This window comes from Carcharodon carcharias, chromosome 9 (assembly GCF_017639515.1).
Source record: "Carcharodon carcharias isolate sCarCar2 chromosome 9, sCarCar2.pri, whole genome shotgun sequence".
In the NCBI taxonomy this organism is placed as follows: Eukaryota; Metazoa; Chordata; class Chondrichthyes; order Lamniformes; family Lamnidae; genus Carcharodon; species Carcharodon carcharias.
This window is the reverse complement of record NC_054475.1, coordinates 146,739,276-146,757,817: the sequence shown is the minus strand read 5'-3', so window position 1 is coordinate 146,757,817 and position 18,542 is coordinate 146,739,276. Positions and strand designations below refer to the sequence as shown.

The 18,542-nt window shown below is 41.8% G+C and overlaps 1 protein-coding gene across 3 annotated transcripts; it reads right to left on the bottom strand.

Moving 5' to 3' along the window:
- Window positions 1–2,610: 2,610 nt before the first annotated feature.
- Window positions 2,611–12,839, bottom strand: LOC121282622 (transforming growth factor beta activator LRRC32-like). Of its 3 annotated transcripts, XM_041196406.1 has the most exons (3): window positions 12,648–12,839; window positions 10,528–11,201; window positions 2,611–3,090 (listed from the first exon to the last, which is right to left on the bottom strand). In XM_041196406.1, exons 1-3 carry the CDS (start codon window positions 12,738–12,740, stop codon window positions 3,006–3,008), a joined length of 852 nt encoding a protein of 283 aa, XP_041052340.1. In that variant the 5' UTR covers window positions 12,741–12,839; the 3' UTR covers window positions 2,611–3,005. The 3 variants fall into 3 exon arrangements, with proteins under 3 accessions (XP_041052340.1, XP_041052339.1, XP_041052337.1); XM_041196405.1 differs by lacking the exon at window positions 2,611–3,090 and having other exon boundaries at window positions 7,552–10,628; window positions 12,648–12,838; XM_041196403.1 differs by lacking the exon at window positions 2,611–3,090 and having other exon boundaries at window positions 7,552–11,201; window positions 12,648–12,837.
- Window positions 12,840–18,542: the final 5,703 nt, after the last annotated feature.

Below are 18,542 nucleotides of genomic sequence, written 5' to 3'. Positions count from 1 at the left end.
GCTCCATGAGAGAAGAGCATGATCGCAGAGTCAGAGCAGTCCTGAGAGTCTTACAGGATGCAGGCCTAACATTGAATGAAAAATATGACTTTGCCAAACATATGATCAAAGTTTCTAATTAACATAGTACAAGCCACTGGAATCATAGCTGATCCATAGGAAATGAAAGTAATCTGAGAATTTCTACAACCCAGGATCATAACTGAGCATCAAAGATTCCTCAGGATGGTCAACCAAATGGCCAATTTCCTACTAAATTTAGCAGAGGTCAACAAGCCTTTGAGACAGCTTTTGAGGCAGGTCAATAGTGGTTCTGGAATGTGGGCCAGCAAAATTCTTTCAAAAGGATTAAGCAATTTTTCATCTCTTCTGAAATCTTGGCACAGTACAACCCAGAGTTACAGGCCGAAATAGCAGCAGATGCATCATCTACAGATGTGATATTGATTAGCATGCCAAGACTAATTGTCATGAATTCATAAGTGAAGAAAATTCACTGGAGTGAGGGAAGCGCAAATTTGGCTGCAGTACAGTTTCTATTGCTCTGCACCCAAATGGTCATCTTTCATATGTGGACAGGCTATTTGACCATGTGGCCTGCACAAGGGAGGCTATACCTAACTCAGTATGGACCAGTTATTAAACCTGACTTGCGTGGTTCAGTGCCATTTGAGCATCAGTCTCTGAGGATCATATCACCATTAACTGTTACCAATTGTTTTAATAGACATAAATGATGTTTAATTAGGATGAGCAAGATACATAAGGACATGGGAAAAGTGAGGAATGTATAAAGTTGTTCAATCCATCAAAGTTTACCCCTCTTATAACTTTCTTATTGAATCATCTAATTATCTTTTTAATGTCTATTTTTTTTCCCTGAACATACAAACAAAATAGGAGCAAAAGTAGGCCATTTGGCCCTCAAGCCTGCTCCACCATTCAATGAGGTCATGGCTGATCTGTGTGTGTTTCTAGTTGTAGATTCCCATCTACCCCTATAACTTTTGATTCCCTCACCTAACAAGAATCTATCTACCTCTGCCTTTAAAATATTCTGTGACCCCGCTTCCATTGCCTTCTGAGGCAGAGAACTCCAAAGTTGCACAACCCTCTGAAAGAAAACATTTCTCCTCATCTCTGTTCTAAAAAGGCAACCCCTAATTTAAAAAGATGTCCCCTAGTTCTGGACTCACCCACAAGAGAAAAGGTCCTTTCCACATCCACCTTGTCAAGACCATTCAGGACCTTATATACTTCAATAAAGTCACCCCTCACTCTTCTAAACTCTAGTGAAAACAAGCCCAGCCTGTTCAACCTATCCTCGTAGGACAACCCACTCATTCCAGGTATCAATCTAGTAAACCTCCTCTGAATCACCTCCAATGCATTTACATCCTTCCTTAAATAAGGAGACCAAAACTGCACACAATATTCAAGATGTGATCTCACCAATGCCCTGTATAACCGAAGCATAACATCCTTACTTTTTTGTTCAATTCCTCTTGTAGTAAAGGATCGCAATCCATTAGCCTTCTTGATTACATACTGTGCCTGCATACTAACTTTTGTGACTCATGCACGAGAGCACCTAGATCCCCCTGCACTTCAGAATTCTGCAGTAGTTCTCCATTTAAGTAATACTCTTTTATTCTTCCGGCCGAAGTTAACTTTACATTTTCCCACATTATACTCCATCTGCCATATTTTTGCCCACTCACTGAACTTATCTATACCTGTCTGCAACCTCCTTATGTCTTCTTCACAACATTCTTTCCCACCTATCTTTCTGTTGACTACAAGTTTAGCTACCATGCCTTTGCTCCCCTCGTTGAAGTCATTGATGTAAATTGTAAAATGTTAAGACCCCAGCACAGACCCCTGTGGGACTCCACTCTGTCACATCCTGCCAATCAGAAAAAGACCAATATATTCATGCCCTGTTTTCTGATAGCTAGCCAATCCTCTATCCAGGCTAATATGTTACCCCTTTTACCATGAGCTTTTATTTTCTGCAATAAACTTTGATGTAGCACCTTATCAAATGCTTTCTGGAAATCCAAATACAGTACTTCTACAGGCTTCCCTTTATCCTCAGCACATGTTACTCCTTCAAAGAACTCTAATTAATTGGTTGAACATGATTTCCCTTTCACAAAACCATGCTGACTCTTCCCGATTACCTTGTGTTTGTCTAAGTACTTTGCTTGATAGAAAAATCATTCTAAATGAGGACATTTTCTTTGATATTTATTAAACATATAATAAAATAGCACTTACAAAGCTCAATGATATTCTTATGTTTTGTACTTGTTTCAAGCCACATGGTGAGTAAAAGGTAGGAGGTCTTGTGCCACAGTGGGTAGTGTCCCTGTTTCTGGGCAGAAGCTCTGGGTTCAAGTTGCACTCCAGGACTTGATGGCCTGGAAGGTGTATCCAAAATGTGGCAAACAGGTTGATTATCAACCTCTAAATCCTTCCAATGTGCCAATGGCAAGTGGCATGAGAGGTAGAGTCTTCTGGTCAGCTATGCTTGATGTGGAATTACACTCCTCAAGCTGCTGGCGACATGCTCCCAGGAAAACTAGCCATGGAAATAGACATAAGTGCGATCTTTATCTGCCTCGCGTGCCATTAGGCACAGGAAAGAAATAAAGGTATAATGAGTTTACGAGAAACTGAGATACAACTTTTAACATCAACATTTGGATATTTTATTTGGTTTAACACAGTAATCCAACATTTTCCCATTAAATTAGTTTAGTATACAAATAATTTAGATTCTGTACGCAAAATTTTCAATAAAAATAATGGATGGTCCAGCTTCCGAGGGCAACAAGGAATTTATTCTTTTGACAGGCTCCTGGAGTAATCTGATAGATAGATTCTTAAGAAGTTAGCACAAAACTGAGATCACCTACTTAAATTCAGGCCAACAGTTTTCCTTGGATGTTGGTTGTCCTTCGGTACTCCTGTCTATTCATCTCTGATTCTTGACAGGGAGGCTATACATCAGAGCATGGAATCATAGCTGAACACAATCCTGACTTCACCTGAGGTCCATATATGCAAACCTTTGGGAGGTAGTCACTGGATAGCAAACAGGTAGAGAATCACAGGCTAATTTAGTCTTCTTTACAGTCCATTCATTACTAAACCAAGAGGTTTATTCATTACTAAATTTATTCATTACTAAACCAAGGTTCATTACTAAACCAAGAGGACAAGATTAGCTTTGCAATATTAAGGCAAAAAAATCTTCAATGCCAAATCCAAATCTGAAGAGTCAAGGTTTATTTTTCAAGCAACTAGCACTGTCCATGAGCACTAAATGCACTTAGTAGTCCAGCAGAAAGTTAAATTCTAATGTACCAGAACTGGTGATTTTCTAAACAAAACAATACTATGCAACTTCCAAATTTGTGTGTACATTGCTGGTAATTTCTAAAGGAGTTTCCAATATAATCACAACATGAAACGTCAACCAGCCAACTGTTTTCCAGCATTTAAGATTCTTGTGATACTTGGGCAGAATATTATGCATCTTTTTTATTATGTATTCATGGGATTTGAATATCACTGGTAAAGCCACCATTTACTGCCCATCGTAATTGCCCTTGAGAAGGTGGTGGTGAGCCACCTTGTTGAACCACTGCAGTCCATGTGCTGTCGGTACACCCACAGTGCTGTTAGGGAGGGAGTTCCAGGATTTTGGTCCAGCGACAATGAAGGAATGGTGATATAGTTCCAAGTCAGGATTGTGTGTCATGGAGGATAAAGTGCAGGTGGTGGTGCTCCCATGTATCTGTTGCCCTTTTTTTACTAGGTGGTAGAGGTCATGCATTTGAAAGTGCTTCCGAAGGAGCCTTGGTGACTTTCTGAAAGCCATCTGGTAGACGGTATACAATGCAGCTAACACACAGCACTTCTGGCTGAAGATGGTTGCAGATGCTTCAGCCTTTTCTTTTGTACTGACATACTGGACTCCCCCATCATTGAGGATGGGACATTTGTGGAACTTGTATTAGTTGTTGGTGTGGAAGGAGTGAATGTTTAAAGTGGTGGATGAGGTGCGAATCAAGTTGGCTGCCTCTTTCTAGATGGTGTCAAGCTTCTTGAATGGTGTTGGAGTTGCATTCATCCAGGCAAGTAGACAGTATTTCATCACGCTCCTGACTTGTGCCTTGTAGATGGTGGACGGGCTTTGGGGAATTAGGTGGTGAGTTACTCGTCACAGAATTCAAAGCCTCTGTCTTGCTCTTATAGCCACAATATTTATATGGCTGATGTCATTCAATTTCTGGTCAATGGCAACCCCCCAGGATGTTGATAGTGGGAGATTCAGTAATAGTAATGTCACTGAATGTCAAAGTGTGATGGTTAGATTCTCTCTTGTTGGAGATAATCGTTGCCTGGCACTTGTGCAGCATGGATGTTACTTGCCACTTATAAGCCCAAGTCTGAATGTTTTCCAAGTCTTGTTGCATGGGATACAAACTGCTTCCATATCTGAGGAGTTGCAAATGGTATCGAGCATTGTGCATACATCAGCAAACATCCCTTGTTCTGACCTTATGATAGAGGGAAGGTCATTGATGCAGCAGCTGAAGATGACTGGGTCTGGGACACTATACTGAGGAACTCCTGGGGCTGAGGCGATTGGCCTTCAACAACCTTCCTTTGTGCTGGGTATGACTCCAACCAGTGGAGGGTTTTCCCCTGATTCGAATTGACTTCAATTTTTTTTAAGGGGCCTTGATGTCATGGCAGTCACTCTCACCTCACCTCCGGTATTCATGTTTGCACCAAGGCAATAATGAGCACTGTTACTGACCCCTTCCATCACTTTGCTGATGATTGAGAGTAGACTGATGGGGCAATATTTGTCCAGATTGGATTTGTCCTAATTTTTGTGGACAGGACATAGCAGGACAATTTTCCACATTGTCAGGTAGATGCCAGTGTTATAGCTATATTGGAACTGCTTGGCTAGTTCTAGAGTGCAAGTCTTCAATACTAAGATGGGACATTGGCTGGGTGCATAGCCTTTGCTGTTTCCAGTGCCTTCAGCCTTTCTTGATATGACACGGAATAAATTGAACCGGCTGAAGTCTGGCATTTGTGTTACTGGGGACCTCCGGAGAGGTCCTCCTTTTATGGAGACACAGAGTCTATGGAGCTGTCAGAGGGGGATCATGTGATGCAGCTCTTGGGCAGAATTTTTTGTGCCCATTGGCAGCATGCGTGTTTGGTGGTGTGAGCGGACTCAGCACTTCTGGCTGAAGATGGTTGCAGATGCTTCAGCCTTATCTTTTGTAATGACATGCTGGTCACCCCCATCATTGAGGATGGGACACTTGTGGAGCTTGTATTAGTTGCTGGATATGGCAGGACTGCAGAATTTTGATCTGACCCATTGGTTGTGTGATCACTTAGTTCTGTCTCTAACATGCTGTTTCTACTGTTTAGCACCGATGTTTGTCTGTGTTGTAGCTTAACCAGGTTGACACTTCATTTTTAGGTATGCTTGCCTGTGCTCCCCTACACTCCTCATTTGCTGGTAATGGTAGAGTGAGGGAAATCCCAGGTCATGAGCTTACCTATTGTGGCTGATTACAATTTTGCCGCTGCTGATTATCCACAGTGCCTCTTACATGCCCAGTTCTGAGTTGCTAGATCTGTTCTGAATCTATCCCATTTAGTACAGTGGTCGCGCCACATAACACAATGGAGCATATCCTCAGTGTGATCTCCACAAGGACTGTGCAGTGGTCATTCCTACCGATACAGTCACGGAGGTATGCATCTGCGATAGGTGGATTGGTGAGGGTGAGGTGAAGCAGGTTTCTCCTCTCGTTTGTTCACTCACCACCTGCCGCAGGTCTAGTCTGGCAGGTATGTCCTTCAGGACTCAGCCAACTTGTTCAGTAGTGGTGCTACCAAGTCATTCTTGGTGAGGCACATTATCCCCCATCCCAGAGTATATTCTGTGCCCTTCAGTACTTCTTCCAAGTGGTATTCAACATGGAGGAGCACTGATTCACCAGCTGAGCGAGGGAAGTAGGTAGTAATCAGCAGGCAGTTTCCTTGCCCATGTTTGACCTGATGCCATGAGGCTTCATGGGATCCAGAGTTAATGTTGAGGACTCCCAGGACCACACCCTCCTCACTGTATACCATTCCTGCTGCCACCTGCTAATGGTGACATAGAATATACCCAGGAATGGTGATGGAGGTGTTTTAAAGATGTGTTATATAAAATATTAACTTATAATGTTATTGGCTGGACATACCTATGTATTGGACTTTGGCAGAAAAGGACACATGCTACAGCAGCTACCATGGACACAAGCTGCTTTTATGGAGACACAGAGTCTATGGAGCTCTCAGAGGGGGATCATGTGATGCAGCTCTTGGGCAGAATTTTTTGTGCCCATGTGTGTTTGATGGTGTGAGTGGACAATACAGTGAGAAGACCAAAAACCGGTATCACAACGTCATTTGTAATGGTCCATCCTGCCCGTCAATGGTAGGCTGCGTTTCCACTGTCGGACATCGGGAACTTCATTTTAAAACATCTGCATATCATTAGAAGCCCAACTTGCCGGAACCATCCCCCCCACGCTGGAACACCTGGCATGATTGTACGCAGAAGTTTTTTACAACTAAGCATAAGCGACGTGTACCTGGTGGGCTGCACTTCCCATTGGACTTTAAGGCTTGTTTGCCCGCCTTGCTTTGGGCAGCAATCGCAGTCATCAGTGCCAGGTTTCACAGAAGCGCCACATCACTTTTAGAGGGGCTGAAGGGCAGGTCTCTACCTACCAGACCAGCCATAAGGTGGGGATGGCTCTTCAATGGCTGCAGGGCAAGGCCTTGCCTGGGGAAGGGAGAAAAATGGCCTCAGACAAGGGAAGAGGCTGCAGGGTGAGTGAGGGCTGTACTGGGGAATGGTGGTATCCCAGGGTGTGTGTGCGGGCTCAAGATCTGTGCAAGTGGCCTCAAGATAGTGAGGGCTGAGGAGGAAGTCTCCAGAGGAGATAAGGCCAGATAGAGATGTGAAGGTAGATCGCAGTGAGAGAGATGCCTGTGAATGTGTGATGGGCTTGAGTGTGTGAGTTTAGAGTGATGAGATGGTTGCCTTTCCCTGGCGGCACGGATGAGATCATTCATCCTCTTTCTGCATTGGACAGCCAACCTCCTCTGTGCAACATTGGCAATGATCACCACTGCCATCGCCTACCAAGCCAGAGTGATGAGATTGCTGGCTCTCCTGCAGCCAGAGTGGGGATAGAGGGTATCACCCTCCACGGCGTCCAAAAGGCATTCCAGGGACGCATCACTGAATTATTGGGCTGCAGTCCCCTTACCTTTTGGGGCCATGTCTTCTGTGCAGCAATCCTAGGCTAGAGCGCTGAGAGGTGTGCGGGTGGCTGCACTTTAAACATGGCGCCCAGCGTGAGGAAGAGGCAAGATGATGGTGTGGTATGGTGTGTATGTTGTTTATGCAAATGATAAAGCAAAAGGTAAAAAAAAATTCATATCCATAACTATGTTTAGTGCCATTTATCAAAGATTTCAACAGAAAACATTGCCTAGTATTTCAATTGATAAAATAATGCTGCATAAATACAAACAAAAAACTACAAATGCTGGAAGTCTGAAATGAAAACAGAATTTCCAGTTTTAAAATCAAATAGTACATTGGCTGATATATGATAAATTCAACATCTCCTAAATGATATATTTGAGGAAAGGGTTTGTAACCATAACTTATTGGATTGGATTCTGATACATGCTTTTGTGAATTCAGTTATATACATTTCCAGAGCACAAGCTAAGAAATGCTCATTTTCAGCTCCCACTTAAACAATTTGTACATGTAAACTACACTAAGATAAGATTTTTTATTAGAAAAATATTTGCTGTTATCTCTATGTATTTAATTAGATCAACGTGTAACAGTTATGTGTAAAGTAATATTTTGTGTGTTTAATCTCACAAATATAAACTAAATGTAGAATAAACACACTTTGTATTAATTTAGTAGTGCTCTGAATAGTGTTTCACTTCCATGGATAAGATACGCAAAATGACTTTATTAATATTTATTTAATTTATTAATTTATTAATATACAGTTGAACTGTTCTGACATTTCTACTGTGCCAAAGCAATTTCAACTGTAAATCCTGAGAAATCATCTGTGAGAATAATAAAATGAACCTCATGAGTCCAAGTTAACAATAATCCAAATATAATAGGTATAGCATCAAAAATTTTAATCCCCTACCCCCACCAATTGTTTCCTTTTGCCATCTCTCCAGCAGATGGCATTTGATTTTTGAATATGACTTTATTCAGCCATTTGTTATTTATCTTAATATTAGAGCGAGGCCATTAAGGAATGAAATCAGGAAGCACTTTGCCACTCAAAGGATAATGGAAATCTGGAAAGGCTATGAATCTTGGGTCATATGAAATCGATATGTTTTTGTAAGTTAAGGGTATTAAGGCATACCGAGCAATGACGGGTAAATGGTACAGATCAACGATGATATAACTGAATGGCTCACAGGATTGAATGGCCTACTCCTGTTCCAATCTTCCCACGTTCCCATGCTGCTTTGTGGCCCTAGAGAGCGAACATTAGGGGGCAGTTTGATTGACGGGAGGGGGGACAGCAGCACTACAGGACGAGTCCATTGGAAAGAAAGAGAAACTATGAATTTAGTTCCCCTCATGGAGGCGGAGACAGATTGTAGCATCCTACTTCTACCCTAGCTGAGCTAGGTTCACTCAGTACTGACAGTGCATCAAATACAGGGACATTCCTCGAACATATGACTCATTGTCATACCACAAGATGCATTTAATCACCAAGCTTTTGGAGAGCATGCATTTCCAATAATTAAAAATATATTCACATGAAAAGACAGAATGCCTTTACTTATTATCAAAGCATCCCAGGTCTTGAGGCTGAGCAAAGTTTGATTTCATGGCCCAGAAGTAAAGTCTCTTTGCTTTCAATGGCTCAGCTTCACTTGGTGTTGCGTCAGACCGTTAGTTCATTTTCCAATGTGATCACAAATCTGCATCATATCTGGGTTGGATTTCAAGCTTTGGTCTTTCTACTCCATGCTGCAGTTCAGTAATACATTTCACCACTTTATGTTTCTATTTTAATGACACTTAGAGACAGCCCGTCCAGCTGGTGTTCACTCTTTGTTTTCACTGGAGCAGTGTCTGCCTCAAACCTCTCCTCCCCAGTGTTCAGACACAATCTACAACACTCTCCAGCAATTAACGTTATCACAGATCCAATAACCAGTAGAAAGGCAAGTGCAGATATTAGAATTAGAAGGGGACTGACTTTTGTGGTGCCTTTGGCATGACATTCCTCCGTGTGATCACTTAATAATTGGACTGTTGAATAATCATTCTGCTTTGGGTAAACACATTCGGTCTTACCCATATCTGGTGTTTCAACATCAGTACCTTTCAGTGCATCCAGCCAAGTTAATGCGCAACAGTTAAAATAATTTCCACTCAAGTACAGTGTTTTAAGAGTTCGAGACACGTTTCTAATCATTAAGTCTTGAAGAACATGAAAATTGTTGTCCCGAATATCAAGGACTTGCAATGGAGAACATCCAATGCCAGAGGGTAAAAATTCTAACTGATTGTACGACAAATCCAAATTTCTAAGGTGACTCAGACATGTCAAAGTGACTTTGGAGGTTTGGATAGAATTCCACCTTAAAGAGAGATATTGCAAAGATTGTTCCAAGCCTATCAGAGCCTGCTCTGGCACTTCCAGGTGTTTATTTCTTGAAACATCCAAATATACCAAGGGGGTCTGATAGAACGTGTAGGGTGCCAGCTGTGTAATGTTATTCCCATTGAGGTTGAGGTACTTAAGAGTAGGGATGTCAGAAAAAGACACACACCCATTATTATTGTTATGGCTCTCTTGAATTTGGCCATCATATCCCATGATCTTATTTGCCACATTACAAATCTTCACATTATTGTTAGCAAGGTTGACATTTTCTATTTTAGGTAGGGCTTTAAAAAGTTGAGAGGGTAATAACTGAATGGAATTATTCTGAAGGTCCAAGTATCTTAAGGAGAGGAGCTTTTGACTATCTGCCCCCATGGATATATTGTTGAGTTTATTGTCACTGAGATCTAGAGAAGACAGGAAATTCAGTTCTTCAGCATTCTCTATACTAAAATTCTGAAAACAGTTTCCACTGAGGTTCAAGTGTTGGAGAGAACTAAATTTATTCAAAAAGCCATGTGATATATCAAGCAGTACATTGTTGCTTAAATCCAAAAATATTACTTCCGATAAACTTGCATGGGAACTGTGGTTATTTAACACCATAAATTCTTTATATCTGTTTCTTATGTCCCATTCATGTGAATTGTTCAATACATCAGGTGTTACACTGATCATTAAATTACTAGACAAATTCAAATGTTTTATCTGATGCAATTTTGGAAGAAATGGAAAATGAAATAACCTGTTGTGACTCAGGTCAAGCACGTGAAGATGATATTCTTCCTCATTCTCATTGGTTATGAAGAATTCAATGCCATTTCTGCTCAGGTTCAAGACTTGGAGCTTCGAAAGATGAAAATTGGAAATACAAGAAAGTGAATTCATGGCCAAGTTCAATTCAACCAAGTTTGGTAAACACTCAAAGGTCCCTGCGGTTATTTCGGTAATATAGTTTCTTTCGAGGAAAATATATTTCAAAAACAGCATCCCACAGAACATGTCAGGTGTCAGCTTCATCAATAAGTTCCCTGAAAGATGTAATTCTTTCAGTGAAGACAGATTTTTCAGATGTGGAGCCACTGTCTCACTGTCCCAATAATTCTGTGACAGATTTAGCACTTCGAGTCTCTTTAATTGGTTGAAGGCTCCATCAGTAGATGAAAAGTTCCTGTGCAGGTGATTGTTTGCCAACATGAGCACTCTTAGGCTAGTCAGATGTGCCAGAGCCTCTGATTCTATAGTTTTCAGTTGGTTATAGGAGACATCCAGGTGTTGCAGTGAACCAAAATTTAGCAGTGATTCTTCTGTCAACATTCGGATTGAATTATGGGATAAATCTACCATTTTGGTCCCCGCCATTGGAAGATCAGGTACTTTGGATAGGTTCTGATACTGACAGGACACAACATGGTTTTTCTGCCAAATAAGATTGAAAACAATAAATTTCTCACAAACATTTTAAGTAGTTTAAGAACACATTTGCACTATAACAAAAAAACTCAGCTGATATCTTTCAGTATATTCACAATTTGCTAGCAGTGAATACACGTTCTGTGGTTCCATATATTTTAAAGGGGAAGAATTAACAGTTTAGAAGCACCTCTTCCCTAAACTGGAATATTTCACAACTTGAGTTGAGGAACAGTGCAAGTTATTGATTTATGCAATTCTACTTAATAAAACTTAGAGTTAGAATTTTGAAGAAAACATTTTAAATGATAGGGACACTTGTATTTTGCAGTCTCACAGGAATCCACTAATACAAATAAGGGAAATCAGTTAAAAATTATTTGTTGAAATCTTTTCCTGCCATTTTAGCAATGTGGTGAAACTGCTTATTTGGAGCGTGTCTTTGGCTTGGTGGTAGCACCCCTGCCTTTGAGTTAGAGCATGCAATGTTCAAATCCTATTCCAGAAAATTCCAGTGAGTCAACACCAGAGCTCCAACTCTTAATGCTGAGATGCCATCTCGGAGAGTGCTCAGGTCTGGTGTGCTTTATGGCCCACTCATTGTATGGGCTGTGGGAGACCATAAAGCCCCCATGCTGTACTGTGATTAACCACTTTATCAGCTGGCATAAAGGTGCTTGTGGCCCTACACATTTCAGCCTAAAATACTATGAATTATTCCACTACTTCAAGGGAAGGCTGTGAAAGTATAACAAACAAGCCAAATTTTAAACTGATCATCACTTTTTTTAAAATAGCGGCTATGATTTCAACCTGTAAGAATTTCAAATTTAATTCTACTTTGTAAAACTGAGTTGCAAATTTTCAGAACACAAGTTACAAAAACATCAAATTATAGTAACGTGCATACCAACTCCAGAATCTGCATAGTAAGAGGTGGACCATCTAACGGACATTGTGAAACTTCTACTAACTGTCACTTGCACAGGCTGACTCGCCCTTCGGGAGCTGACTAACCACAGGTCAAACCACTGAACTGTGAAATTTCTACCTGACCCACGAAGCCAAAATGAGCAAAGTCCGAAATATCAGTCAAATATGTTAATCCATTTTGTTCAACGCTGACTTTACCACATCCCCGCACTCAAAACAGGGCATAAACCAAAATGTTCTGATTTTCCGAAAACCTGCAGCAATAATTAGCAGTCTTTCATCCGTCTGTACACCCATATGTTTCATTCATAATTGCTATAGTGAAAACTGAGGTAAGGGAATTTATTCTCCACAAAGCATATTCAATGGCTAATTTAGTGGAAAGAAAAGTTCATTAATCGAGTACTTCGATCCTAAAAATACATTCCTTTATTATCTTACTTTAGTAAGCAGCCCATTACATTGTGAAGCAAAATGTATTGAATTCAAAGGGAGAGAAGAGGTGTGTTAAAGCCCTACCGTTTGACAGGCTGTGACCACGCTCTTAGTATCATTGCTGCTTGTTGGAAGGCAGGGCGCTGCCGTAAACCACAGCAACAGCCAAAGATTCATCTCTCCGCCTCAGGCAACAATAGAATGACATGACTGCACAGCGTGTTCAACTTATCCCTGGATCCTAAGCTATCGTAATCGGGGAAAATTGTGCGAGTTTGGAAGTAATTTACGCACAACGTGACTTCTGATCCCGTGTGTGTGTGTGTGTGTGTGTGGGATATGGTGGCCGGGAATAGGGTCAGCCCCCCCCCCCCCACACACAAACCACGAGATTGTATTAAACGGTCAGGTTTTCCTTTTCAGAGTACTGCTCATTACTATTTTTCTGGGTATATTTAAAGCAATCATAAGATGTAAAACTAATAAAGACATAATTTTCCACCCAGTTGAAGTCAACCGACTAAATTTAAAGAGGAAATTGTAATTGTTGGAAAGTCTGGAGTAACCGCATTGCTAACATTTATTTTAAACGTGTTTACGTGTGTATTTGTGTGTATTTGTGTACATACGTGTGTCTATGTGTGAACTTGTGCATTTGTGTATATTTGTGTGTGTGTGTGTGTGAATACCTGTGAATTTGTGTTTGTATGTTTGTGTATGTGTATATGTGTGTTTGTGTCTATGTATGTGTGAATGTATGTGTTTGTGTGTGAATATATGTGTGTGGGAATGTGTCTATTTGCATGTTTGTGTGTATGTGGATGAGTTTGCGTGTGGATGTTTGCATATGTGTGGATGTGTTTGTGTACGTCTGCCTGTGTGTGTATCTGTGTTTGTATATGTTTGTGTGTGTCTGTGTGTTTGTCTGTCTGTATGTGTTTGTGTATGTGTGTGTTTGTGTGTGAACATAGTAACAAGAGTAGGCCATTTACCCACTTGAACCTATTATGCCATTCATCAAGATCAGGGAGATCTAGGACCTAATTCCGCATATCCTTTGCCTGATATCCCTTAACACCTTTGGTTGACAAAAATCTATCCATCTGAGTTTTAAATTTAACAATTGCTCTAACATCAATTGCTGTTTGCAGAAAGGAATTTCAAACTTCTACCAGCCTTTGTATGTTCATCATTTCACTCCTTAAAGGTTTGAGTCCAATTTTTAGACTATGGCCCTAGACCTAGACACCCTGAGCAGCAGAAATAGTTTCTATCTATCCTATTTGTTACCCCTAATATCCTGAAAACCTTGATCAAATTGCCCTTAAGCTTCTAAATACAACTCTAGTTTGTATAATCTCTGCCCATGATTAAACCTTTGAAAACGTGAATAATTCTAACAAATCTATGCTACACTCTCTCCAAGGTCAGAACATCCTTTCTAAGGTGTCATGCCCAGAACTGCTCACAATACTCCAGATGTGGTCTATCCAGGGCTTTGTTTAGCTGAAACATAACTTGTACCCCCTTATTTCCTAGCCCGCTTGATACATAGGCAAGCATTCCATTAGCCCTGTTGATTATTTTCTCTCTTCATGACATTTTAATGATCTATGTATCTGAATCCCCAAGTCTCTTTGGACCTCCACTGTTTCTAGCTTTTCACCATTTAGTACTATCTTTCTTAGGCCCAAAGTGGATGGCCTCATGTTGGAATCCATTTGCCACAGTTTTGCCCATTCACCTAACCTATCAATATCTCAGTGGTTCCCAAACTGGGGGTCACGATACTAATTGGGGTCACAGAAACAGCGGATGGGGTTGTGATCACTGGTCAGATTTGATAGAGATGTTCAAAATCATGAGGGGGCTGGACAGAGTAGATAGGGACAAGCTGTTCCCACTCACAAAAGGATCAAGAATGAGAGGGCACAGATTTAAAGTGATTTGCAAAAGAGGCATGTGTGATGTGAGAAAATCTTTCTCACACAATGAGTAGTTCAGATCTGGAATGCACTGCTTGGAAGTATGGTGGAGGCAGGTTCAATTGAGGCATTCAATAGGATATTAGATGATTATTTGAATAGGAACAATGTGCAAGGGTATGGGGAAAAGGCAGGGCAATGGCATTCGGTCATAATGCTCATTTGGAAAGACAGCGCAGACACAATGGGCAGAATAGCCTCCTTCTGTGCAGTGAAGATTCTGTCAGAAGAGAACACTAGCAGTGGAAGATTTCAGCCAGGAGACATGGAAGCAATCCCTGGCATCTGCAAAGCTCCAGGTCGTAATTGGGAGGCTGGGTAGGGTCAATAAGGCGAATCTGGGGCAGGCTGCTGGATTTTTTGAGGGGCTGGGAAGAGCACTCCTGATCCTCCTCCTGGCCCACAAGGAGTGCTAAAAGAGCCACTTACCTTGGAGAGCCAGCAGTTGCATTTCTGCAGTTCAGGTCTTCCTCTCACTCACTGTGAACTTGAAGTCACTGCACTGATGATGTCATCAGGCTATAACTCTGGCATAGAGATAAAAACAAAAAACTGCAAATGCTGGAAATCCAAAACAAAAACAGAATTACCTGGAAAAACTCAGCAGGTCTGGCAGCATCGGCAGAGAAGGGTCATGAGGACCCAAAAAGTCAACTTTTTCTTCTCCGCCGTGCTGCCTGACCTGCTGAGTTTTTCCAAGTAATTCTGTTTTTGTTTTATAACTTTGGCATGTTAATTAAATCCTGTCTACCTTTCGGTGGAGTGATTTCTGCATTTTAAAATTTTAAAGGGGGCAGAAATGTGGGTGGGTTGCCTGATCCTCATATTTTACAACCCCCCACCCCCCCAGTCACTCTGACTTTCTCCCGCCTGTCAATTGGGGTTTAAAATCGAGTTCCCAATCTCTACTGCTTTCATGAGTTACCAGAGGGATGGTTGCATCTGTGAAAGTTTTTGTCGAAAAGAATCAGTATCTTCAGAAGAGCAAGAATGAGGAAAGGCCAGAAATAAAGCTGGATGAAAATAAGAAACACAACCAAGAGCAGCCATTGAATTTAAGGTTAGAGTTCAGTTGTTGTTGCTGATGTCTGGGGTCACATTAATTTTCAAGTGTTAAAATGGGGTCAGTTTTGGGAAGGGCTGCTTTATCATGTTACACTTCCATTTACACTGCTTACAATATTTCCTAACTTTGTGTCATTGACAAATTTGAATAGATATCATCTAAGTAATTAATAAATACGGTGAATAGTTGAGGCCCAAACACAGATCACTTCTGGGCATCATTAGTCACATTCCGCCTATTAGAGTGCCTGGCCATTAATCCCTACTCTCTGCCCCCTGCTGCTCAGCCAACTTCCTAACCAATTCAATAATTTGTCTTCAGTTCCATGAGGTTCAAATTTAGCTAACAATCTCTTATGAGGGACTTTATAAAGTACCTTCTTGAAGTCAATATAAATAACATCAAGAGACATTTCCCAGTCCAATACTTTCAGATGCGTGTGTGTGTTTCTTAATTGATTCTTGCATGTGACATGCCCATCCCTAATTGCCTTGCCACACCATTTCAAAGGAGTCAATCACATTGCTGTGAATCTGGAGTCACATGCAGGCCAGATGAGTTAAAGGTGGCAGATTTCCTTTCCGAAAGGACATTGGTGAACTAGATGGGTTTCATGGTCAGCATTACTGATTATTTATTGAATGTAAATTCCACCATTTACCATGGTGGGATTTGAACTCGTGCCCCCAAAACATTAGCCTGGGCCTCTGAATTATTAGTCCGGTGATATTACCTGTACACCACCGTGTATTTCATTTGTGTGAAAGTGCCTTCATGTTTGTGTGTGCGTGTGTGCTTGTATGTACATGTTTTTGTTTTTGCATGTATGTGTGTTTGCCAGGATCATGTCATCCTTCACATCATCCAGTTTATCCTGAATTCTGGTCTGTTAGTGCCATCCATGAATGCAGCTTCCCAGGAAGAACACTGGCTTTTCATTCTGCTTCATTTAAAATGAAAATAATCCTGAAAATAAGGGGAGACTAATGTTATTCAAAGTTGACCATTGTTTTGGTGGCAGAATTTCAGATTAGTGCACCACCCTCACAGAGAAAAGCAAATGACGAATTACACACCATCAATATTTCACTTTAAGTTACACCCTCTCCTTGACTTTTCCACTATCTTTTACAACCCAGCAGCAACCAAGAGCAGTATCTTACCATCTTAGCCTCTGGCGAAAGATGAGACCACTTTCAGGTCCCAAATCTGACATCCTGATTGGCAGGCTTTTCAATTGCTTTTTGTCAAAACAAACCAATGAGAGCCTGCCTCTGGTCTCCTGGACCAATTAGGGTTGGTTGGGTGACACGGCCATTTTGTCAGAGCAAGGATTTATGTTTAAAAGGGTCACAGAATGTTTCAGAAAATTTCATCAGCACTTGGATTTTTGAGGGTGCAGCAAGCTGGGGAATGGGGACAGGGGAAGACCTGGGAAGGCTGCCTCTCAGGGCATTTCACTCTTACCGGGGGTCCTACTGTGGGGTTGTGAGTGAGGTGGCAGTGAGCAGAAGGAGGAGGACAACTTCTCCAACCAAGCAGGCATGGATGGAAGTAGCCAAGGAAGTGAGCAGCAAGAAAGGTTCCCTTCAACCTGTGACGGTACACCAGGACCTCAGAATTGCAGAAAAGATGAGTGAAATAACACTTTCAGGCACAAAGCTCCATACTCTGCCCAGTATTCACCTGAAAAGCACTCATCAGAACAACAGCTTTACAGCTCAACTTGTATTCCTCTCTGCAAAAACCCCATCTGAACAGCCAAAATTAACACTCATCCTATTGCTCTTTTCAACCTCTGCATCTCAGTCACCCTTCACAAATGTTGTCCTTCTCTTCTTTCCACACAAGTCATATTTTTATTTTGTATCTTCCCCTTTGGGGAATAGTGGGGAAGTGTTGGAAGGATTAGCAGGCTGATTATCAACCTGTTGAACCGCCTTGTGAACACTCCTTCCATGGCCAACAAATTCTGGAAAGAGGCATGAAACTGGAGCCTCTGGTTCAGAGGCATAGGCACTGCCTGCTGAGCCACAAGTGCTCCTATATAAGTCATTTTTACCACTCACACCTCCCTGCAGAAGAGAGCACACAACTTTGTAAAAGGCAGAGATTGGGGGGTTGTGGTGGGCGGGGTGGGGGGAGGCAAGGAGAGTGGGCCTCCAGTGACAGACACTTTGGCCACGGGCAATGAGTGGCCACAGTTCTACTGGGAAGGAGGTCTTGTTCTATGCTGTCAGCAACAACCTGAAAGCATAAGAGCTTGATTTTCCTGAGGCACTGATGCTCACACATGTTGGGAGAGCTGATCTTCTACCTCTAGATTCTTTGTTGGGGGAGTCTTACCTCTTTCCAGTTGGATCTTGGCGTCCATCCCCTCTACTCTGTGGAGGTTCATGTGGTTGAAGGGAAGGCAGCTGGTGCTGCTGCTGCTGCTGCTGCTGGTATAGCTCTGACCGCAGCTGGAGCAGTTAGCAGTGCAATCTCCTGTGGTGGGCAGTGGAGATGCGTAAGCTGCTCCCATGTCATGCAGAAGGCTGGCAGCCGGTATGTGAATCTGAAGGTGGGTAAGGGTCTGGTCAGGTGAAGTGCCTTCCAAGCTGTTGTCAATCACCTGTCAGCAGTGGGAGCACTAACTAACAGATGAAGTGCTTTGAACAACAGCCTCTCACCTGACCATAGGTGGAGCTCTTCAGTGTAACTGATTAAAGTCTTTCCAGCTTGTCAGTTTCACTGAGTTCTTTCCACTGTATATTTGCCATCTCCAACCTGTCAGTTTGGAGACACAGGTATGGGGCTGCTCTGCAATTGGAAAAGAGAGAAATCCCTCCTCATTACCTTCTTCACTGGCTTCCCCTCAGTTGCGGAGGTTTCCAACTTGTCTACCAGTCCACGCCTCGGAAAGATGGAAAGAAGTAGGAACAAGTT